At 47.2% G+C, this 24872-nt stretch overlaps 1 protein-coding gene across 6 annotated transcripts in view; it reads left to right on the top strand.

The window, feature by feature from the left end:
- The window catches only part of NSMF (NMDA receptor synaptonuclear signaling and neuronal migration factor), a 51852-nt gene that overhangs the window by 6768 nt on the left and 20212 nt on the right, over positions 1-24872 (top strand). For 3 of the 6 annotated variants that reach the window (XM_064468432.1, XM_064468431.1, XM_064468433.1), the window contains exons 2-5: positions 2292-2353; positions 12336-12809; positions 17371-17446; positions 24413-24465. In XM_064468432.1, the coding sequence (XP_064324502.1) occupies positions 2292-2353; positions 12336-12809; positions 17371-17446; positions 24413-24465 (665 nt within the window). Of the gene's footprint in view, positions 1-2291; positions 2354-12335; positions 12810-17370; positions 17447-19479; positions 19486-20061; positions 20131-24412; positions 24466-24872 lie in introns of all 6 variants that reach the window. The other 3 variants (XM_064468436.1, XM_064468435.1, XM_064468434.1) reach the window with 2 other exon arrangements.

The following is a 24872-nucleotide window of genomic DNA, read 5'->3' as shown; positions in this document are numbered from 1 at the left end:
TTTCCGTGGGAAACCTTGGAATCCCAGAAGTCTTGGTGGAAGAGAGCTTGGAAGTCTCGAGCCCAACCATCTGCTCAAAGTGGGGCTGTTGCCAGTGCTACATGAGATCAGCTGTGGCTTTGGCTGAGCCTTAACCACCTCTAAGGTGGCGTGCAGGAGTAGCTCAGGAGCGCTCTTGCAGCTGCATAGCCTGCTGTTAGAATCATAGAATCATTTAGGTTGGAAAAGACCCTTAAGGTCATAGAGTCCAACCATAAACCAAGCACTGCCAAGTCCACCACTAAACTGTGCTCCTAAGTGCCACGGCTACACATCTTTTAAATACCTCCAGGGATGGTGACTCAACCACTTCCCTGAAGTTGCCGTTCTCCAGCTCCCAGCTTGACCTGTGTGTGCTGCTCCAGGACCGAGTCCTGTTTTTTGCCCTGACTGTAAGGTAGTGGGTGCAAGGAACATCCATGAGGTGCTTGCCCTCCTGTATGGGTGAACCACGATGGTCATCCCTCTGCCCTTCGTAGTGGGGATTGTACGCTAATTGTACAGCTCCCTCACGTGACCCTCTTCGTGACTGCCTCTGGGGGTGCTTAGGCATTAAGGAAGATAGTTTGGGCAGCTGCCACCCCAGGCAAGTGTCTAAAGGTACAGCCTGGTACTAGACAGCAAGAATCTGGAAACAAAAAAACCCTTAGCGCTGCATGTTAGCCTGTAATGATGCAGAATGTTAAACCTTGCTTCTTGCACGGCCCCAGCTGCGCTGCTCCAAAGCATTTTGCATGTGGCTTTGCTGAATTTTAGTCCCAGGGAGATTAAATTACGCTTTCTTCATCGTTCATATCGATCCCCTGTTGCTGGCAGTGGATAACAAATGGACTTCCTACTTCTTCCAGCTCTAGTCGCTCTGGGAGGTATATTGTAGCTTTGTTAATCTTTTCCCTTTTTGGGAGGCTGTGTATAAAAGCAGTGGGGGAAAAATCCTGGCTACACAGGTTGGGATATGCTGCCATATTGGGTAGCAAAGCAGAAGGTTGCTTTGGAGATCAAAGCCATATTCCACTTAGATGATTAATGGCTGTTACGAGCATGGCCTTTTGTGGCAGCTTGAACTGGAGAGGGATGTTCTGAGGTTGAGCACCTCTGAATGAAGTGGTGCTTTGGTATGGAGAGTCTTCCCTGTTGCAGCAAGTCTTCATCTCCTCCCCCAGGAGCTGCTGGTGCGCTTGCAGGCTGAGAGTGCTTGGCTGCTGGGTTTTGTTGGCTTGGCTTGCCAAGGAGGTGGGTGGCTGTTTCATCTCACTGTTTGCGAGCCTCCACCCCAGCCTGTCCACTGGCAAACATTAGCCTGACTGTGATGCTGCAGACCTTGGAGAGATTGTTCAACAAACCTGGGGAAAATGGATGGCTGGGGAAAAGCTAGTATTAGCTGTCTTCAGCCCTAGGTCTGTTGGGTACAGGAGAGCAAGCGCAGCAGCAGGATGTTACAAATGTCCTGGTAATAGGAGACTGGAGATTTTATTTACTGTATACCAGGGAATGCATGCCTTGACCAAGGATTCGTTTCCTGTGTGGGTTGAAAGCAGAAACCTTTTCTGTGGTTGGAATATTCATAGGTTTGCTCTCTTATGTAGGCCTTGATGTGTGATAAGGGTTGAGCTCACACTGCCTGGTTGATTCTTAATATACTTCAGTAAAATCTCAGTCATCCATGGGATCTGAATCCATCGGAGAACCAGGAATTGCTTTTGTGGGGTGTTGTGGGGGTCTCAAATAAGGTTGTCCAGTCACCCAAATACTGGTGCTTGAAGGTAGGCAAAATGGGTATTAGCATTAATGTCTAAGCTGCGATAGCTCACAGATAGGAGCATTCAGACCCAGAGTGGAAGGCTGGGGTGATGGTTGGAACGGGGGTGGAGTTAAACCCAGGAGGGGTTTAACTCAGGGTGGTTAGAGACAGCAGTCCAGTTCCTATGTGCATCACAGAAACAAGGCCAAATTTAATGCAGGTGCATTTCAATCTTCTTCAGTTTTAATAGAGAAGCTAAAGACTAAAATAGTCCTGGGCTTGTAGTCCAACTCTGCTTTCCCCTTTGGCCAAGGGAAAACTGAGGTGTCTTAACCAGGAAGCCCCCACTGCTACTGCAGCATGTTTGAATTGATGTCACCTGAAGATGAGGGAAAGGCAGCTGCAGGAAAACAGCAGTATATTGAACTGTTCCTTCTTTCCTTGGCCTTTAACCATTACCCATTTCTTTCTTTCTCTCATTTGCTGCCTTCTGTGATGCTTGGATATGCAGAGCGGCAAGGGCTTTTGGAGAATATCTTTCACAAAACCATCCTGAAGGTAGAAACGGCTCAGGTAAGAGAATTGACATACCTTGTTTATATATGTGTGTGCATGCACCTAATTATTAATAGGCTTCAGAATAAAATTGCATTTATTTATCATATAAAGGGTTAGTGTGAGATCTCAGCAGCAGAGAGGCAGGAGGAGTCGCCCTCTGGATCTTTGAAGCCCTTGAGGAGAAAAGGCAGTTTGGTGCCTCAAGGATTGGGTGGGCTGTGGGCTGTGGGGGGCACGTTCAGTGTTAGTGGACAAGTGCCCTGTCATAAATTCACCCCTAGAGCTGATGTCCATGGAAGAAGTTTCAGCAGGGAAGTGAAAGACTGCACTGCACAAGGCTTCTGCACTGGTTTGTCAATCCTAGGTCTTGCTTTTGCTGGGGAATAAAAAAAGGTGAGTTATAGCGTGGTAACTGATGTGCTTAGTGTACGTGCAGCAGTCTGCCTTTGCTGGCAAAGGTAAACTCTGGATTTATTCCTGGGGTTTTCTTCAACAGGGGTTAAATGAGATTTGCCTTGTCTAGTTGAGGGCACCAGCATGTGCTAGCTAATGTGTTAATTTTTTAGATGCAGATATTGTCTCTGTCTGCTTAGGATGAGCTCTGCTTAATGGGCAAGAGAGCACAAGAGAAACTCACTTGACTTCTAACAGGATTGTGTCTCCTCTGTGAGGAAAGAAGACATTTTGCAGACAATAAATTCACTACTGTAGAAAATCCTGTGGAATCTGCAGAAAATCCTGTGTGAACAAGTAGTGGATTGTTCTGTAGTGTTGAACTGTTTTCGGGGGATAAACTTATTAAATACAACGTAGTGTAGAGTGATGTTACCATTTTGCATAAACTGTGTGTGTGTTTAAACCTCTGCAGGCAGGAAATGCCTCTTGCCAAAAGAGCAAGCCCAATCACAGTCTTTGACAGCCAGCTGAATGAGTCCCTGCCTTTTTTCTTGAATCTGTTCTAATGACCTTCAAGTTGTCCTTGGCTGAATTGTGCTAACTTTGTGAATGGAAGGGCTTTAAAACTATGTACTGCAGTTTTCTTTGAGTTTGGTTTTTTTTTTTCAAGCATGAGAAACTCCAGTGACACTTTACTTACAGTATGTGGTCTAAGAATAACCCATGGTGGTAGGAAAGGTAGAAAAAGGCTGGGGTTTAATGCAGCTGAGTTGAAGCGCCTGTGAGGCAGAGGGAAGGAAGGGGTTGTACAGACAGTGCAGAGACAGGCCAGGCAGGTCTAAGGAGGCTCCCTGGAACAGCAAAAGCAGCCATTATCATGGCCATTTTTGCAGCTGCTTCTGCCAGCTGGAGTCTTTGCTAGTCCTTTTCTGCAGTCCCCAACCCCAGTTTCCAACAAGGAGAAGTGTTGCCTCCTGCTCGCTTTGTAATGCCCTCATAGTACCCCTGGGGTCACATTCAGGCTGGAGGGAGAATCTCTGATGGACATGAGGGGAAATGGTAGATCTGTTCAGGTGCCTGAGACCTGGGGCGCCCTGGTCAAAGCCGAGGAGTAGGAGCCTCTCTGATGCACGCTTACAAAGCTGTTGTTTTACTCAGCCTTATGGGTGCTCCTAGCTGCTCATTCCTCTCTCTGACTGTAGATAAGGAGAACACGGAAATGGAGCTGATGTGACTCCTGGATAACGAGCCACTGTCAGGCTCCCCGGACCAGCGCTTAAGCCCTCTCTGTGCTTGGAACATATCCGTAAGCTCTCCAGGGAAGTCTTCTCATACCCACTGCCCGTTGGTGTATCAGGCTTGAGATTGTATTTGAAACCAAGCAAATTTAGTTGCCACAGATAAGAATCAAGCAGCGAGAGGTACACGTGGATATACCACAATCCTTGTGGGATCCTTAAATATGGACTTGGAAAGAAATAAAGTTCCCTAGAAATTACTGCAAATGTTTATAGAAGAGGGGAAAAAAAGAATAATCATTTTTTAAGCCGTCTTTTGAAATTCTGCAGTGTATAATTTAACACAGTCTGTAACATTTCTTTGTAAATAACCATGGTAGGAAGGTTGCTATCCTATAAAAATGTTGAGAGTAGAAAATCTGGCTCCCTTTTGTTCATCCCAGTAGTCCAATAAAGAGAAGTCAACTCTTTCCTTCCTGCAGAAATTCTGCATATCTCACTATTATCACTTTTGCAAGTTTTTGAATGCTTCACCTTTCTGAACGCTTCAGCAGAGTGCTTAATCTGTATGATTAGCTTTCACCCGATGACTCCAGTGAAACACATCTAAGGCCTCTCCTACATAAGTTGAAGATGTAGCATGTATATAGAAGTACCCGAATCCACGCCAGCTCAGCTTGGCTGGAGAGAGTAGGGAGAGGCAGTATTATGGCTGTACAGCCCACCAGTATCCTGCAGTTAAATTCCTACTTGCATGCGTTGGTGGCTTAGGTCTGGGAAGCTCAGCACGCTGAAGAAGTGAGTCCTCAGTGCGTGCATGTTTCTGTTCATGGCACTCTGGACTTTCACCCCGAGTGTCTTTACCTGGTAGGAAAGGCCTGCTTTCTGCTGTAATAACCCAAGCTGTACACGTGGAGGCTCCCTGCACTGCCAGCAGGATTAAGGCTCTAGCCTAAATGTGAATGGAAGGAGGCAGGCCTTGACTTCAGTAGTTTATGGTCCAGGAAAAAAAAGGTTTAAGAAAGGTTTAAAGTTATTGATAAATGCAGTGAGGGGAGCGGTCTGTGGTCTTTGAGGAGCAGGAAGGTGGCAAAGCCATCACTGGGACATTGGAGGCCTAAATGGAGGAAGGAAGGGCAGGATCCTCCTCTGCAGATCCAGGGGCTAGAACCCTCCTCTCTACCTCCAGAGGACAATCCTCATGCAGAAAATGAGGTGGGTGTGAATCTTTGGCGTGCCAGTTTTTATGCTGCTTTACCTGCTAATTCAACTCCTCGGCAGAAGGGTGCAGCTCTGTAACTCCCCAGACAGACACAGGAGACCCACCATGTGGATGGAGGTGCCAAGTGTGCAGCAACTGCCCCAACTTACTCAGCTTCTGCTGCACTTTGTTCCCTGAGGATCATCTATTTTGGCTTGGCTTTTTTTTATCTTTAGAGTCTCTTGACTGCAAGGAAAGGAGGTGCATCCCACCTCTTCCTTCACATTCCACAACTGATCAAAGAGCTTATTCTTTGGAGGTAACTTATACACCCTCATGGGATAAGGAGTTTTGGACATTCCCAGAGTCCCCTGCTCCCAGCTTAGGTGTCAGAGGCCCCACACTGAGATACTGCTTTAGATTTCTTTATCTCCATGTACTGGAACTGTGAGAGAAAAAAGATAGCCAAGGCACGGGGCAGTAAAAATAAAAATGACAGCAAGTGGAGCATTTGGGAAACTTCCTCCTCTCTGGGGGAGCAGTGATGCATCCTGGTGAGATGGGATTCAGATACAAGGATCCTTTGCTGAAGAAAGGAGGGGGTTATGCTGGGTTTTTTTTCCTGATACTCCTATATCAGGCAGTTTCTGTTTTGCTCAGTTGGGTTATCTGGAGGGCAGCTACTGCTGCTGGAGTGCTGGGGCTGTTGCTGTGGGGTGCAGCACTGGTCTGCCTCCTGCAGGTTGGCTGCTCTGGGCAGGCTGTGCATGAAAGGCTCTGGAAGCAAGAGAGAGGGAAAGATCCCAGCAAGTATAAGGTGTGCTTAGTGCTGCAGAGATGATGGGCCTTGGGCCAGAGCTGTGGAGCAGGTCTTGACCCAATTTCACTGTGGTTATTGCAGAAACAACGTGGCTACTCTGAGCGGTTTACATCAGTACAAGCCAAAGGAAATAGTTACCTGAAACTGGAAGAAGCTTCTTTTTAAGCTCAAAAGAAGTTGTCTTCACTTCTTTCCTTTGTTTTTGGTATGATGTTTCAGCCATCAGTGAAAACACTGAGTGTGTAAGAAGAGGGCACCTGTGAATTTCCCCAAGCCAAATAGTAATCGGTAGTGGTGGCAGGAGGAAAACATGTTTCCTGAGGCTACTGTGCCACAGGCAGAGACTGCACTGAAGCAGCCATGTGTGTTTGCACCCTGGGCTTCTGCCGCTTCAGAAGAGAGGGTGTGAGTGCATGTGGAGGGCAGCAGCCATGCAACAGAGGAGGTTCCTGACACTTCCAGGAACTATCATGGGGCTCGAGAAACTTCACGTGAGGCTTTGTAGGTGCTCCAGTCCAAGCAAGTGACCTGCGAGCTGTGTTTTTTATGAAGCCATGAAGTAAAGCTGCAGCTGTGCAATGCTCTAAGAGGAATCTTCAATTTGCTGATGTTCAGACTGTGGAGCTGCCACTGGAGCCTGATTCAGGGTGAGCACGGACTTTGTCTGTTTGCCTAGAGGGTGTTTCCCTGTCCACAGGACGGACGGACCCCGGCAGTGCATCTGTCCCAGCTCTCTCGGTGTACCCCTGTGCTGATGTGGTGCAGCTGGCCTTAAATAATGGAGGTGCCCTTTCTAGAAGGAGCCTGTGCTCTGGAGGCATTGTAGGCAGTATGAGTTCAGGACAAAGCAGGGATGTGAAATCTCATCTCTGAGGATTTCAGGCTGCATCCAGGATTGGCCAGCACAGGTATGGTGTGGGTGTATCCTAAAACTTGCCATGGAATATGTTGTTTGCTTATAAAGTGAATAAAAACATAGGTCACAGTGTTACCATGGAAATTCTAAGGCTGGTGGTGGAGCTGCCACTTGCTCCTTTGGATCGTGTCTCACAGTAACAATTTCATCTATTCACATTAATGTTACAGGCCAGACTAAAAGGTTACTCATCTATGAGGCATAATGCAGACAGCGTCTTCAGTTTGTTTGTTTTCTAGGCCCATTTCAGCGCAGAAGACTAATTAGAACCATTTTGTCATAGTTAAGTGACCTTCTGTTTCCTCAGAGCAGCTCCCTTACTGAAGCGGCCCTTGCCTTTTCTCTGTGGCTTTGCAGAGAAGCGTGTGACATTCCTTCCTCGGGAGCTGTAGGCTCAGGGTGCCCGTAAAGTCACGGTGGGGCTGGCTTGGTCAGGCTTTGGGTAATCCTATAGCAAATGTTGTACATGACATTCGCTTACTTGACTCTGAAGTTACTGCATGGCTGAAATGCCACTGTGACCTTTTTTTAATTGCTATATCTCCATTTTTATCTCCCTGCCTCATACTTCAATGTTTTGAGCAAATCTCCTGGTTTTTACCATGCCTATTTCTAGACTACGTTTCAACCCTGCAGACCAGCGAGGTCGGCTGCCAGCCTGTCTCTGGAGCAGGAGCCCTGTGCTGGCGGGGTCACGTTATGGTACGTTAGCGTTGGGAAGGACAGAGCTGACATGGTAGGGAGCAGAGGAGAACAGGGCCTGACAGCATCTTAGCACACCTGAGGGTCAGTGGCAGGCATACGGGGTGTCTCAGAACTGAACTTGCAAGAGAAACTGCTCATCTGTTCTGCTTGAAAAGATGTTACTGGTTTTGAAATGCCCTGGGCTCTAGCCGGTGCACCTGTCTGCCCTCCTCATTGAGGGTATCACCTGGACTCCTGCTGGTGTAAAATAAAAAAGGCACTAACTTCATTCCTCTTCGCCGCTTTGATTCTGATGCTGGATCTGAGGTTTTAAATCTAAGGTGCTTTAATGATCAGTTTGTCTGCTAAGTACTGTAATAAATTTGAGACTTTTTTTAAAGCTTCTCTCTATGCCTTGTGGCTGTATTCTGCCTTGATTTATAAACTTCTCACCCCATGGGGTTACAAGGCAGTCTGCATCAGAGAAGAGTTTGGCTCAGTGAGTTCCTCCACTGTTCTAAATGATCATCAGTCAGCTGAGGCTTATGCCAGCATGTTACCTCCTCTCGAGAAACGTTGTGACAGCGAAAGAAAATGTGGAAGTCCTTTCATGGTTAGTTACCTCAGTCCAAGCAAGTGCTCGAGTTAAGAGTTACTGGATGAGAAAGGATGTATTGCAAGTATCTAATAGTAGTAAGTGCCTAATTATCAGGAACTACATGTACTCAGAATGTGGATTCTTTCTTTCTCAAGATACTGCAAATTAACTAGTACAGATCACAACTGCTGTCGGTGGCCATGCCTTGGTGGTACGCATGCCCTAATGGCTGTGTGTGGCAGTGCTGTGTGGAAGGTGAAGAAAGAAGTACCAGAGAAGAACAAGTGAAGCCAGTGAGATGTGTTCAAGTAGATAACAAGGGGGATGGGAAGGGGATTGTCCCTTAGGGCTGGACTGTCAAGCCCATGGGCTCTGGACAGGCTGTTAGACTTAGCCCAGGTAGACAGGGAAGTGATGAAAATATGATTTGAATGTTTCTGTTGCCAATAGACACATGATCTACAGATCAAACACATGTTGGTCCTCTTTCCTGTATCTTGCTGTTAAGTATCTCAGGCACAATAAATCCATGTAGAACACAAATCTAGATGAGAAGAAATCCGTTTGAGGAACCTGATTTGCCTGCTCCAAGGTAGCTTTACAGCTGTGTGAGACAAAGGTGTTGCTGATGAAAGTTAAGTGGGAGAGCAGAGCTGTTACCAGGTCAGCTTCATCGGAGTGGCTGGAGAGGAGGGCGCTATGCCAGGCTTCCTGCGTCACGCTCTCCTGGGCTGGCGTGGCAGTTTGATGGAGCATCTGCCTGTGGGAGAGGTGGCAAGAGCAATGTGAAAATGAAATGAAACGGAGCAGCAGTAACCAGGCAGAGGGTGTTAACAGCAGTCAGCTTCAGCTGACTCTTAGAAGGCAATTCCAGCTATTGCTGAAGTCCCCTGTTACTGTTTCTCAGTTCTCTTCCCTGAACATCCCTATGTCTCAGATTTAATTCAGCATTGATTTCTGAACCATCTTGGCTTCTTTCCTAGCAGAAGCAAACTATTAACCTAAAATGCCATAGTGGAAGCAGGTGCAGTGCTTTGGCACCAGAATCAAGTTCACTCCAGGCACAGTCAAGGGAACCTGGTAGCATCTCCAGGCTGCTGGTGTATGTGAACACGCGTGTGTGAATGCTAGCGCAGACTTGCTCCCTGAAATGGTGCAGGTTCATTTTTAGAAGCCAATAATTCATTATAATGGATGTTTTAATATCTTTTTCTTCCGTACTAATTTTTTCTTCTGTAGATAAATTCTTTATTAACTGGAACTCTTGAATAATACTTAACATTCTCTTTGCATATGAAGTTGCTTCTCCCATGTGTAGTTACGGAAGGTGCTAAACTGAATGAAAATAAATAATTATCCAATTGTTTGACAAGAGAAAGGCTATCGGTCTGGTGGCAGGCCTTTGTAGTGCAGACCATGGAGACCCCTAGTTAAGTACAAGTGAAAACACCTTGAGTAAGGGACAAGTAAGATAGGAAGAAAAGATTATCCTTGCATTTTTCATGCTAGATCAAACAGGTAGTTTATGTCAAATATATCCAGTGAAGAATTTTAACCCTGCCGTGATTTCAGTAAAAAATTTGCTCTTACTTGAAACCAGTCATGTCCCACGTACATGTCTGTAAATTTTATGGGGCTGAATGGACCTCAGTGCTTATAAAACAGAGACTGGAGTTGGTCTCTCTGCACTTGTGATCATCAGTGTTTTCAGACATACTGTTCTTTGGGCGCTTCATTTTTCCATTTACCCACAGATACCAGAGTTCAGAAGTTCTGAATTGTGGTGCTATCAGTGCGAGGGTAAAGGTGCACAATCCTGTGTGTTTGCTCTAATGAGGTTATGCATCTTCCATAGAAGTATTCACTTCAGGAGGAACAGGGGCAGCTGTCGGCCATTATTTTGTAGTGTCTTAAGAAATATGTATCATCACTGAGCCCACACAGGTTAGTAAGTTTGACAAGTTGAGACGAGTACTTAGAACTGGCCTTTGTTTTTGATTTAAAAAGTGGTGTGCTTGGCAGTATTAGCCAGCATGGATCTTGGCAGATCTTGAAGAGTCATTTCATGGTGTTTTCCCAAGACATACCCACTCTAGAGCACCCTAGAGTCTTGGAACTGGAGAGAGTCTGAGTCACTGTAGAACAAATGTGGTGGCCTGCTGCAGCCTGCTGCCTCCTGAGGGGTGACAAGTGGTTGGAGAGACTTTGGAGTCTGTGAACACCTTCTGCAGTGGTTGGTCCATGACATCGTATCCTGCAGCTGGTAGGATCCAGCTGGACAACCTGTTGAATGACAGCAGGTGGAACAGCTTCTTCCACTTGAATGGCTTGCGGTTGTTCTGGTGATGGCCCTTGTAGTCAGTCCATCAGGCTCCCCTCCTGGAGGGAGGTGCAGATGTCCAGGCTGTCTCTGTGCAGGAGACCCTGGGTGAAGTAGTCCACTGCCCACCTTCCGTATTTTACCTGGACAGTATCACTGACAGGCATGGCTCCTCAATACACCTAGTCATGCTTTTTGGACTTCATGGTTAGTCTGGAAAGACAGCATCAGCTATAGATTCAAGAGGCATAGCTCTTTCTGTAGGACTCCTACAGGCTTCTTCCCCTGGCCAGCTCAAGGATTCACACAGCTGCCAGCTACAGTATCTGGAGACTGTGAGGTCTCACTAGGAGACAAGTGAAATGAACCTGACTTGTGTCAGCCTGAACGGTCCTGACAGAGTGGCCAGACACGTATTTATCTCCTAGTGGTGCTGGAGGGGGTTGTATCTCAAGCAGAAAAATGAGATAAGGGTGACACGCTGTACCAGTACCAGCTAAATTCAGTTCATTCTTGGCTGCAAACGGAGCAGGGGGAGAGGCCCCTGGCAACATGAGCACAATCGAGGATGGGCTTCAGATTCAAAAGCTGAAAGTGTACGCCATCAGCTTGGGAAGGCTCTTTTTGGAGGGGCACAAGAGCACTTCATTGGACGCAGAATGTGGCAGCAGGGAAAGGTCCACGTTGCACACATACAACATCAGACCTGTTCTGAGATAGGTCTCTTCCTCCTTCGTCTTTTCATGGCTGCTGCAAGGTTGCCAAGCCTCAGATTGTTGCTGAGTTCTTCCAGGCCGTGGCTCAGTAGCTAGAAGAAGGATGTTCATTAAATATCTAGTGAACTAAAGGCTTGGGTTTGCTTTCTGCCTCAGTTTAAAATGCTGCTGCCTGTGCTGGACACTAATGGTTTTATTTTTTTCTGAGGTAGTAGTCACATGAATAATGCATTCCCTGCTGAGCCTTTTTAACAGTCCCCTAGCTGCTTCCCATCTGAAGGGAAGTGTAAGAGGTAATTAACAGCCACTTGAAAAAAGGATTAGCAGGTGGGTGGGAGATACTGTTGGGTTCATGCATGGAATTGCCATGGAAATGCTGAGATTTCCTGGCACTTCATCCAGTGTGTGGGCTCCAAAGATAGTTGCACTCATGGGCCTCTCTCCTTTCGATCTTCGTACCCTACAAAGGGAGCGGCTGCATTTTCCGTCAGGACAGCTTCCGCAGGCTGTGCCGTCACCACCTGCGCACCCGACGAGGCCTGCTAACCAGGGGTGCTGCAGAGAGCAGGACGCTGTGTTGCAGCTGCCGGCTGAAGTATTTTTGCATTTTTGGCAGAATTGGCAGAAAATCAGAGGGAAAAAACCAAACCCCAGTGGTTTGCCCCTTTTCCTTAGTTCTAAAACAAATAATAACTTGGTGTACAAAACACCCATAGTTTGTCACTTCTTGGAGAAGTTTGTGCTGGTCCTTGTCCTGCAAACTTTCCCTTGCATGGCTAAACCTGCTGAAGCCAACAGGACTGTGCAGCTGAACAAGGGCTGTTTTACATGTAGGCATTTTCAGACTGTGCAGTGAGACCTGCATTTGCTTCTAGCCTTGTTTGGTGGCCATGCACGCTTAAAATATTGGGCATATTTGTGAGAAATGTCTCTCGTTTCAGGACCAGCTCTGGAGACTATGGGCACGCGTTCATCTGAAAAGGTTCCTGGGGGGAGCCTACCATATCCCTCTCCCCATTCCCCTTTCTGCCGCAGTAACAAAGAGCCTCCTAAATTTATTGGTGTCTGGGGTGCTTTGGTTTTAAGGAAAGTGTGCCGTTTGTTTCAGATCACCTGTTAGCAGACTCCTACATTGGACAGGAGGACTCCCCTGAGATGCAGCAGGCAGCACAGAACAAGCGCAGGCTCTCCGTCATCTCAGACGGCAAGTTTGAGAGGAGCTTCTCCGAGGAGCAGACAGAGAAGATGCCAAGCGAGGGACCGAAGCCACGAGTCTACACAATCTCTGGCGAGAGGCCGATGCTGTCAGACCATGAGAACGAAAGCATGGAACTGGTGGTGATGAAGGGGGCTGCCCAAGAGGAATGCCACCATGGCCACCAAGTGCACAGTGCTGGTGGCTCTCATGGCAGGCATTGCAAGGGCTGGCCAGGCAGCCGGCAGGGCTCCAAGGAGTGCCCGAACTGCACCCGGCTGGCTGCCCCTTCCCAGCATTCCTTTGACCTGGAGCAGCATCAAACCGGTGAGACTGGGTGGCACAGAAAAAGGCTGGAGAGGATGTATAGTGTCGATCGAGTGTCTGGTAAGTAAGGGTGAGTGCTGGGTGCTGGAAGGACACAAAGGGACTCATCGACACGGGGACGAAGGGTGACGCCCATCTCATCCCAGCATGGAGGTTTCATTGCCATGTGCCTCAGGTTGGGCCCTGTAGTGTTTCCCCTTCAGCATCTTGCTGGTACCTTGCACCAGCATTCGTGGAAAGGGATTGTCAAAGGAGGAGTATGAAATAAGCTGAGCTCAGTCTGAGGCCAGCTCTGTTGTCTCTGCCTCTAGCTTGTAAGCAGCAGATGAGCTGGGTGGTTTTCATGACAGCTTCGTGTAGCTTAGTGAGGGTGATCTCTGTGGGCTCCCTTTCTGTTGAAGGAAGGGCAAGAGAGGAGGTACTGTGTCAATGCATCTACGTTTATGCTCATCCAGGAGGCAGTTCAGAGCAGGACCCTCTCTCCCCTGCCTCGTTCTGGGGCTGAAGCAGGCGAAATCTTTGTGAACGTGCCAGGGTGCTCAGCACAAGCCTCAGCTCAGCTCAGATATGGTGTTCTGTACTTCGGTGTGTCCCTGAAATACTCATCTGCGTGGCTGGAATCAGTTTAGCAGGGTCTCTCATGTAGTGCCACCTCATGGGCTTTCCATAAATACTAGCAAATAACACACCATTGGACTTTTCTTCCCCACTCACTATCCATTTGCTCAATCCTCTCGGGGAATAGGGCTTGTAATAATTCATTACATTTAAAAAAATCTCTGATTGTCTTTAAAAACTTAACCATTAATCAAATATATGTCACAATCTATGTGCTTTGAATTATAAGCTAGTACACTGTCCATCTTCGCCTGTCAGCTCTGTATGTGGCTGGCGGAGTCTGACCTAATTTGTCTGATTTTTTTGTTTTGTTTTGTTTTTGGGGTTTTTTTTGTAAACACACATCAAGGCTTTTAGGTTCGAGTGTCCAGACAGGAAAGGTCAAGGTTTTCTCCTTGAAAAGAAATTGAGTATAAGAACTGTGGAGATCAAACTGTACATTTTTCCTCAGTTCATAGTTTTCTAGTAAATACCGTAGTGATATTTACTGCAGGTAAAATCACTGAAAGTTTGGGTTCTGGACCATATTTTCATGCCTAGTTGCTTGAAATTCTATGACTAAATTAATACATGCCCTAACACTGAAAAATAATAATAAAAAAGAACTAATTATCAAATGTGCAGAACACCTACAGTCCTACTAACTCCTGTGCAGTTTTAAGCATTGTTTCTCTGTTTATTCCCTGTGATTTTGGGGCTTTACATCAGACACTACATGTGCCAGTTTACACTCTATTATTTTTATTGCATAAGTGCAAGAAAAGGAGTGAGAAAAGATTTCCTGTATGGAAATCTTTTATGGTTTTAACAGGTAAAACACATACGATCATAAAAGATGGCTCCGCATATGATGACACAGCCAGAATGCTTGTGTGAGGATAGAAAAAAAAAAAACACGTTTCAGTAAAGGAGATGGCAACCCCAGGGGCTTGGTCTTCTGGAGATCAGCGTGCTGAGCTGAATCGGTTGCAGCCTCGTGATGCATACTGAATTAAGAAAGTGAAGATTTCCTGGTCTAGTGCTGATGGATTTATGTTGAAAGCTTTCCCGAACAAATCAAAATTGTGCTAGGCACTGTGGGACTGCAGCAGGTTACTTGATGCAGAACCAAAGGAAAGCTCCAGATCACTAATGAAAGAGTTTAACTCCTTATAGCTGGATCTAAACACCTGTTTGCCAGAAAACATGTCCTAGCAAATGCTATAGAGTGATGCTACGTTCTCTTTCTGGGCCTTGGGATTTATAGTATGTATTTTCAGCTAGGCAACAATTTTTGTTAGGGCCAGTTATCAATGTGAAATGGACGTTTACCTTTCTGAAAATATGTCGGAGTGGTTCCTTAAATGGGAACAGAGTTGACAGCGCTGAACCTGCAGATGCCTCCATGAATGTTTCATGTTTCGTACAGGCAGATAGCAGCTACCCTCGCTGCTTGTCTCAGGCTTCTGAGTGCTTGCACGTGTGGCTGCACAGGCAGTGCTGTGCCACTGATACTAAATGCCCTCATAGCACTGGCATCATGGAATGAAGGTTTTTGCAGCTTGGTCTCATTTGTGCTCTCTGTCCAAGCGTTGTTACTCAGAGAAAAATGGAGAGTTGAATGGCACAACTGTCACGGGCTGCAAGAAGTATTTCTTGGAATATCCTTCATGCATGGCTAGCAGAGAAGACAGAGCGGAGATGAATGGAGGCGAGAGAGACAGACTAATTTCCCCAGAGGTTCACTTTACACTGCTGCTTTCTGTTTGGGTTTACATGACACGCTATTGCAGCAAACCAACACTCATGGCAGTTAGGCCAGGTTGGCATAATTTAATATGGATTTTTATGCCTAACACCGTTCCAGAGAAGCACAAGCTGTCATCTCCTGTGCTGCTCCAAGCATCTGATACAAACACATCCACTCATGGACAGAGGTGCTGAGATTTTCATGCAGCCCGTCAAGTGGCTGGAGATGCTGAACGTGGCGGTGGGGTTCCTCCAGTCTTACCCAGGCCCGTGGTACCTTGACTATTTCATCATAGCTGATGGTAAAAAGAAAGGAGAACAAGATGCTCTGCCTGGCCAAAAATGAGCGTGCTACCTGCTCCTGGAAGCAAAATAGCTATACTCATAATCTGAATTTTAATTAGCTGGATGAGCTCTAGTGCTGAGCTGTGCTCCCCCGTCCCCAGCTGTGTGCTTCTCTGCTGCTGTTCTACCTCTGGCTGGTGAAGAGGTGCCTCTGAACGGTCACAAATCCTTTATTCTCCACTGAGTGCTTTGGGTAGGGGTGTGATATCTTTCCTATGTTGACTCCTGCCTATCAGAAAAGGAGGGGAGGCTTCCAGCGATTGTCCAGGCAAAGCCTCATAAGGATATTAGGTGTTTTTCATAAGCTCTGCTTTGAATCAAAGCTAGTGGCTTAAAAGCTCTAAAATATATTAAGAGACTGTCAGTCCTTTGAGATGCATAGTCCCTGAGAAGTCTGTACAGAATTGTTGGCTAAAAAGGATTTGTACAACTTCTCCTCCTTCAGCACTTTTGTGGGCTCAAGACTTCAAACAAGTCGTTCATTTACAGTCTGAGCTGTTTTGTGTTTCTTCTCTATCTTTTTTAGAGGAGAGCAGACACAGGGACTTCATAATAAGTATTTAGCATACTAGAATGCAGTTTTCGTTTAACATATATTTCCTTAGGGTGCCTTTATACAAGACTTGACATAAACTGTTAGTGAGGAGTGGCTGTTACAGCTTTCTATATGATTTCTTGGAAGCCTCACTTCAAAGGAAGCCTCCCCAGTTGCATTTAGCATTTTTGACATCTTTAATTGCAGCCACTTTTTGTACTTTCAGGGAACAGCAGGATCAGTCTGTAGTAGATGATGATCTGTACAAAACATTTCATAAGATATCTGGTCTCTAGTAATTATGTCTGCAGTACACATGTAGGGAATGATTGGGTTTTGGCCAATAAAAGTGAATTAAAAAAATACTCTTGACAATGCCAGAATGTTAATGACTAAGATTCCGTAGTTGCTAATGATCTTAAAACTTGAATGAGTGAAAGAAGACACATGATCAGCAGCATGTGGCAAGGCATTAAGCAAGAAGACAACAAATTGAGAATGAAGCAAGATATAAAATCAGGTAGCCCCAAATCCCAGGGAACCAATCCACTGAGATCTCACACGTCTTGTGTTGGTGGATTTTAATACAGCTCTGATTCCCTGCCTGACCAACATCAGCCTGAGAGTTCTCAGCAAGAGCTGCTTCTTGGTTGGATTCCTCCTTCTGGTCACCGCTGTCCCACACACATAATTAGCGACTTACTTTGCTGCCTGTTTTTTGTCTTGGTGGTCATTACGTGAAGATAATGCAGTGTCCTAATGCAACAGAATTAGGAAATAATCTGCAGCTGTTTCAGGCAGGGCAGTTTACAAACACAGAGGACCAAATGAGCACAAAGTCATCTGCAGATTGTATAGCTCATGCGCAGCTTGACTTCTAAAACCAGAAAAACTCATGAAGGCCAGGTCATCAGGGGCAGGTGTCTGAAGGGTTTTACTGAAGCTTCAGTGGTAGAAAAAGAGAGTCTCTCTCAGGCTTAAAGTTCTGAAGTGAGGAAGATGAATGCTTTTCATCTTCCATGGGAGGCTGTATCATAGAGGACTGGATGAATGGGACATTTCAAACTAATGTTACTAAGGAAAAGGCAGAGATTGGAAAATGCTTCTAATGAAAAAATGTTTCTTTCGCTGGTTTCTTTTTTTCCTTGTTCAGATGTCTCTTTTGTAATTCCTGGATTGTTCTAATCTTCCACACTTAGGATAGAGCTTTCATTCAGGCTTTGCACAAATTGACCAAACACTCAGAGGTAGCGTGCATGACGAGGATGAGACTCCCCTGTTTAGTACAGGGCAGGATGCTGAAGAAAAGGACTAAGAGAAAGGGCTCGGAAAGTCTTGCCCTCTGAATGATGTCTCTGCCCGCTGGATTCTCAGGTTTTGCTCTCTTTCTTCCAGATGATGTCCCCATACGAACCTGGTTCCCAAAAGAGAACCTCTTCAGTTTTCAAACTGCTACTACAACTATGCAAGCGTAAGTGAAACTACTGCTGTAGCTTTTATTGTGTATCTTAAAGTTCACAGTCCACTGAAAGCTGTATCTGAGAGCCTGGAGCCATCGAGTTGTATGTTTGGCACCACAGTCCAGGGGTGAGAGAGAGACAACCTTGTTTCTTATTAATTTCTTTTTTGCACTTACTAGTTCTCTTTCCTACTACTCCCACTTGTTTGGTTTTACTTTCTTTAACACCTTGGGCTACCCAGCTCTTCTCTGCTTCCCTTATTTTCTCTGTGACATTATGCCCTGTCCCTGGCTGCCTGTGCAGAGCGAGGGTCCTGTGGGAGCACCAGCTGAGACCCTCCACCACTTGCTTCTGCTGCAGCCACTGCCCTGAGGGAACATTATTCCAGGCTTGCCCTGCGTCTGTCACTCCAGAGGCGTGTGTCTGTATGGGATGAGATACAGCCCTACAGCTTCTGCGCTGGTCTGGTCATTTGAAGCAGGTGTCAATAAAATCTCTGCCACATGTGAACGGATTCGAGGCAGGAACAGCCTCTCCCTCGACCCTCCACTCAGGTTTTGGTGCCCCTGGTTGCGGTGCGCTGGGAGGAGGCAGTTCTTGAAGGACTGAAGAGAATAAGGGAAGCCTCATTTCCAGGTTGTACTCGGCTTGTCAGGAAATACCATCTTCCTGGTTTAAAGTATTTCCTACCTGGCTGGAAAGCCAAGGCAAGCAATGAGGGAAATGAGATACTGCTCTGCCTTTTAAGGCCCTCCTCCAGCCTTGCCTACTTTTTCCTGTGTCCTTCTAATGTCTGTGTCACCTTCAGCTCTACTGCTCTCTTTATTTCTCCTTGTCTGATCTGGTGTCTTTTTTGTAATCTATTTCTCTGCCGTTTCTTCTTTCCCTCGTACCTTTCCCTTCTCAAATCTCAAAAAGAGGCTGATTGTTGATGTTGGGATAACCCAGACTGGATCAGACCTGTAAAACTGATGCAGGGAGGGCTGGATCTGGTGTTGGGGAGAGGTGTGACCCACCCTCCCAGCACGGGGAACAGCAACGGGGGAGGCATTTGCCTGGTGCCAGTCTGTGGAATCTAATGCGTGATGGTGGGGTGCTAATCCCACCCTGACAGTGGGAGTGAGGAGTCTCTATGTCCCTCTGCCTCCTCTTCAGGGATTTTAAGTCTGGTGGCACCCAAGCTGGGCACCAGGGTGACAGGGCCTGTGGGCAGTCCCAGGGCGATTTGGCAGGTGCTTTCCTCTTTAGAAATGCTGGTTGGTAACAGTGAATGGTATTTTATAGTTCTGATCTGACACTCCAAACTATGCACAAAATCAGCAGCTTTCCTTTGCTATCTGAAGTCATCCTTGCTGTGCGCAAGGTTTGGTGCAGGATGGTGGCCCATGGCAGGGCTTACAAGGCTTGGAGCTGTTGGAGGCCAAAGTGAGGTTGGCTTGGGGAATGGTGCCCTAAGGAAGCCCTTGAGGAGCACAGCTCCCTTGGTTAATGTAGCTCTTCGGATAGTGTTTCTGGAGATTCTGTGCTGCCTCTTGAAATGGCACAGAAACATCTCCAGAAGTTCAGGGCACTTCCCTAAGCTGGTTGGAATGGCTGCCCCAGGTGCCTCTGTCCTCCTGGCCTCTGCTTTAGCGTTTTTCAGCCCACCATGCCTGCTTCCTTCACAGACCAGACAGCATGAGCTGATGTCAGGAGTCTGTCACTGTGGGAGAAGGTCTCCCTGCTCCAGAAGCCCATGATGCTGAGCTCGCGTCGTAGCCTGATGGGCCACGTTCAGCTGTCAGTTGTACATCTGTGTATTCTCTGGGTCTACACAGAGCTTAATTTCTATCCAAGCCACGTGCCAACGCTTCCCCTGGGAGGATTTAGCTCGGTCAAGTAGGAGTCTCACCACTGAGAAATGTTTAATTTAAAAAGCAATTTCCTTCCACCTAACAAGAAATATTCTTTCTGGAGTGAGAATTCCCTCAGAACACTGGCTGGGGCTGAGCACTAATGAATTCCTCTTCTCTTTCTTTTTCCCTGCATTTCCTGGAATCTCTAGCATCTCGTAAGTACAATCTTAATTTTTTTTTTAATTTCCTTGTCTGTTGGTGTCCTGGATAAACTCTCCTCTCCTCTTCTGTCCATCATATTCACTTGTGCTTTCCCTACGCTAGGGCTGTTAGTCAGCTGGCAAGAGGTTAGATGGCTGCACCTGGTAGGCCTACACGGATCACAGCACAACCGTCCTCATCTTCGAAATGGAGACTACAGTTGCTAGCGTGCTTTTGTCCCGCTTGGTCCTGGTGTACAGAGGTTTTGTGCCTGCAGTCTCCTAGGTCTATTCCTCCGTAGCAGGGACGATGGCTGCTCGCCCCCATAATCTGGGCCGTGTTCTGGCCACTCTTATCTTTGCTTTAGGAACAACTGCTTGTCCAGCCTATCTGGGCTGGGAGTGAGGACTTTTGGTTTGGTGAGTCTTTTGCCTGGCCCCTGACTCGCACGCAGTCCTGCAAGGACCGGCTGTCTTCCTTGGTCAGCCTAATCTCTCTCTGTTGTCTGGTGAGAGCTTTCCTGTCTGTGTTTCATGTCCTCTCCAGTTCAAAGCTGTGTAGTTGGTTAATGGCTTAAAATGGTTTCCCAGGGCGTTCAGGGGCTACGCAGAGAGGAAGAGACGGAAACGAGAGAATGATTCTGCAGCTGTTATACAGAGGTAGGGCCCGTTTTCTCCCATAGCCATAACTTTGCCTGGTGTTGCATGGGCCCTTCGGGTGTCATTAGTGACGCTTGATGACGCTGAACGTGGTTGTCCCTGTCTGTGTTGCTGTTCGTAGGGACACTAGCAGTGGCTGTGTTGGAAATGCGGAGGTGAATGATGCTGCAGTGCTCGAGAGAGCTGATCTCCATCTTCTTAAAGGAACACTGTCAAGTTTCTTTTAAGCTTCCAAATATAGTATACAGGATCTGTGTCTCAGTCAGAGAAATATATAATAAAAAAATTTAATGATGCAATTTCCCCAGCCCCCTCCCAAATATTTGGAATTTGCTTGAAGTTAACTGAATACTTTTTTGTGCTGTTGCTTCATCTAAAATGCATCTCAGAAATCTGAGACCCAGGTGGAATTAACATCTCTCGTGACCAGAAGTCTATTATTTTAAATATATTTTTTTTAAGAACAGGAAGGAAAGAGAAGGGGATGGGGACTGATTCCTTGTCAAGGTAATAGAGAAGGGTCCTGGCTTCCCTCTGCTGGCTTCACAGGGCACATCACTTAGCCACTGTTTTGATCAGAACTGTTCTGTTTTCTTAAATGTGCCAGAGCTTGTGTATTTTGGCAGCCTACTAAGAAGGATAACGCAGCATTTGTATGATTGGTTAAAACTGCCATGATGACTTCAGAACTATTCAAAACAAAGTGGGAGAAAAACATGAGGTTTTCTTAACTGGGAAATTGCCAGGAAGATTTTTTTATTTCCTTAGCAACTTAAGTGTGGTGGTTTTTTTCACCAATAATGGAGAGAAATAAGAATCAAAACTAAAGACACAGTAAATAAATAGACAGTGTATCTTTAAAAAGAAAGAGATTTCTCGGAATTTTTTAGACAGAGGCGAGTGTTAAAGGCTTCTTCACATGGCTTGCAAATACAGGAGTAGGAGTCATATATCTCGGTGATGCTGTATAGTCAGGATAGAGGACAGAGTCATGTCATCCTTGTGGTGAGTGGTCAGCATGTCCCTTCGCCTCCTGTGGACACTGAAGGTCTAGGCAGGGTTGTACAGTGGGAGCCTATCTGCATTTTTCTCATGGTGAAGAGGAGACAGGGTAGCAATGATGGGCTTTTGGCTGTGCCATGCAAACAGGCCCTGGCTGGCTGTAAGGATTGCCTGACAGTTAGCGTTCAGCTCTCTCTTCCAGGGAGTGAGAAGGACCCCAGCCCTGCTGCAGTGTCGGATGGTTGTTGGGCAGCCCTTCGTGGCCTCGGGTGGTTTCGGAGTCCCGTTGTTATGGCACAGCCTCTTCAGTGCTCGGCCCCATGTGTCTGGTGACCAGGGAAGCTGGTTTGCCTGGCATGGCACACGATGGATGTTGCCTCAAGAATGAGTGATGCCCAGTGGTTTGCTGAACCTTGTGACTGCTGCAGGGAGACGAGCACGTGCGAGGTGCTGTTGGGAGTTTTGCAGAACATTGATGTACTTCAGTAATTCTCTCGCTGACCTCTGTTGGGGTAATGAAAAGGCTTCTCTGCAGAGTGTGCATGAACTGCCGCAGGCAGAGTGGCGGAGTGGGGCTGCTCTGTCCTGGAGCCCCTTTGGCTGGGATGGATGCCATGGAGGTGGCATAGTGTTGTGCAGACCATGTGGCATGCTGGAGCCTATCAGGAGGAGGACTGTTCAGGAGAGGGAGCAATAAGGAAATTTTATCATTGTAACTTGAGGGATGCTTGTTGAATTTTGATGGGTGAAGAGATCTTGCTAGTGATCAAGTAACACTGGGGTTTCTGGGTGCAATAGCAGGAGCCAGGCAGGAAGACTGGACAGGTTTATGTAGCCCCACTGCGAACAGAGCAGATTGCAGCTCCCCTGGCAGTGCTGTGCCGGTCCTTTCGTGCTAACATGCAAGCACAGAGGGGCCTGAGGACCAATACAGCTGCAGAAAGCTCTCAGAAGGATCTAGAGGGCCATAGGGTGCCCACATTAAGAGGCAGTCTCAGTTTCCAAAGTGCTTTTTTTTCTAGAAGAGCTGAGGAGGAAAAAAAGGCCTTTGTCCCATTCTCTGAGCTTTCAGTGCAATGGTTAACCCTGAGCAGCTGGATTCTCCCTGGAGCTGCTCTCAGCGGTATTTAGAAGATGTATCTAGGCAGCTGTCCTCAGCCCACACTCATGGGAGAGACCAAGCTGTCTAGGCAGCTGGGAGTACTACTCCTCTGTGGCAAAGACTGCTTTACCCCCTTTCCCTGCTAGGGTCTGAAGATGCTTCTCTGTGGAGAGGGCAACTGAGCATTTCACAGAAAAATGGATTTTAATGTGAAATGCCAAAAGCCCAAAGGAGGTAACAGTGGCCTTGGCAATTAACATTGGTGCTGAGCGTCTGGTATGATCTCTGTCTCAGTGCCTGATATGATCTTGGTGGACACACAGTGCCACGATCACGATCTTGATCACAGTGGACTGTAAAGGTTTTAATTCTGATGAGTTACAACATACGCCTAAGACCTTTCTGTGTAAAGAACGACCCTGGTGCCCTTAAAATACTGTATTTATTTGGATTTGAATTGAATGCGCAGTAAGACAGCCCATGTTATCAGCCATCACATGCCCCAGAGGCTTTGTATATAGAGGCGGTCCAGCATGTGTTAGCGAAGCAAATTATTTTAGTTACTTGTCTAAAGGGGGCAGTTGTCTGAGCAACAGCAGTGAACCTTTACAGACCCAAGTAGACCTAAAATAAAGCTTTGTAAAAGAACATTAATAGCCCAAGTGCAGGTGGAAACTTGTCATGGAATAACGCTGCTCCCAGCTTTGCTACCCAGCTGCTAGTTTTCCTTCTTGAGTTGCTGAATTTGGATCCTGACGACAACAAGAGATCCAGGGCCAAAGGGGGCGGACAGTGCAGGAGGTGGCAGGGGTTAAGTGCTCTCCCTCCCAGAAGGGCGGTGTTTGGGCTGATGTCTCTGTATCAGAGTACACATATCTGACTTGCTCTGAACAACTTCATGTGGGTGCTGGAAGTGCCTTCTAGTCAAATTAGTTCACTAAAGCATCTGCATGGTTGTAACATGTCCTTACTCACCCCACTAACTTGTGTGTGAGCCAGACCACTTGTCATTTTACTTCTTTCACCAGCAGTAGTGTGTGTCGCTTGATGTCTGCAGCGTGTGCTGATGGGGCAGGAGGGAATCCAGGAAGGCTCCGCCACTCCATGCAGGCTGCTGGTACACAGGCTCACTGACATCCTGGGGGGCCATGGAAGCTGCAGGGCAGGGCAAAGTCACCCCAGGTAGAGTACACGGAGGAGTGATACTTTTCTTGCTAGTCCACCTGCTGCTTCTTCCCTGTGTCTCTTCTGGTGTGCTGTTTGGTTCCTGTCCTGTTTGGTTCAGTCTAGGTGAGTGATGAGAAACTAAGAGAAGTAGGTCCCTTGCACTCAGAGGGTCTGGACAGAGTCCCTTTGCCATGGTCTCTCAGGAATGGCTGGGATGGTCTGTTTTACACAGACCTGACTAGGGAGCGTAACTGCTCCCCGAAGCTTCCCCTCTGGTGGGCTTTCCTCTGGCACTGTGTACTGTGCAGCCCCACTGGACTCCACCTGAGCCCTGGGCAGGGAAGCGCGAGGTTAGGCAGGCAGCACTAGCAGGGAGCCGGCCCATGAGGACGGTCAGCCTTGCTGAACCATGCTATCCGAGGAGGAGGAGGCTGTTTTGGTCTTTGCCAGCTCTTTGCCTTGGAGAGTAGGATGGGCTGCACAGTTGCTAACAGCATGGGTAGGATTTTAGTGGCTGCTGTGGATGTATTTGGGAATGAGCACAGCCACGGGCATGGTGTGTGCATGCTGCCTGGCAGGGCAGAGCCTGGGCACCCCACTTCCCTGCTGAAACAAGTGTGGGAGAAAGGAGAGAGGGGAGCAGTTACTGCTGCTTACTAGGAGAAGAGGGATCATTGCCAGCATGAGCAGTGGCAGTGTCTTCAGCAAAGTTACAGCACAGGTGCCTTCATCATAGGGAAGTGAAAGCAGGCCATGAGAAGGGCACTGCCATGTAGGACCTCACTTGCCCTCTACCACCAGCCGAGGAGGTTCAGAAGAAAAGCCACATTCTTGGCAAACATAACCATCCCCAGCACTGAGTAGGTGCAGGCTGGGAACCTGGTCTGTAGCCCAGAAGGAAATACACCGTCTTCCCATTTTTGATTTTCCTTCTAGTTTTTTCAGTCCTGCTGGGCCCAGGTATTGCTTCATATTACCTTTCTCAGAGGTTTTGTTTGGCATTTTTTTCAGGAATTTTCGGAAGCACCTCCGCATGGTGGGGAGCCGAAGGGTTAAAGCACAAAGTAAGTGAGCACCTGTAAGACGTGGCTGTGAGGAGTCGGGGTTTGTGCTGGTGGGACATGGGGAACCCTATGTTGTGCACAAATGCAGGTAGAAAGGACCTAACATTGGGCCGGAGAAAGGATTTGGCCTGCTAATGCCATTTTACCCTACAGAAAAGAAGGCCAGGTTGTTGCAAGCCTCCAGAACACATGGATGTCTGCACGCAGCCTGTAAGCTATTTCTGAGGACCCTCTACCTTGGCCATGGGAGATCTCTGCGGCTTCAGTGCAAGGAGTGGAAGGAATGCAGCATCCTTGTCCCGTGTGTGTGTGGTTTTCAGTGATCGCCAGTGTAGAGGCTGAGGAGAACCAGAGCTGAGAGTTCAGGAGAGCTGGCGAGGGCTGCCTGGCCTCTTACTGAAGCTGTG

Source organism: Phalacrocorax carbo, chromosome 18, assembly GCF_963921805.1.
Source record: "Phalacrocorax carbo chromosome 18, bPhaCar2.1, whole genome shotgun sequence".
NCBI classification, from domain to species: Eukaryota; Metazoa; Chordata; class Aves; order Suliformes; family Phalacrocoracidae; genus Phalacrocorax; species Phalacrocorax carbo.
Note: the sequence above shows the minus strand (reverse complement) of the source record. Positions and strands in the feature narration are given on the sequence as shown.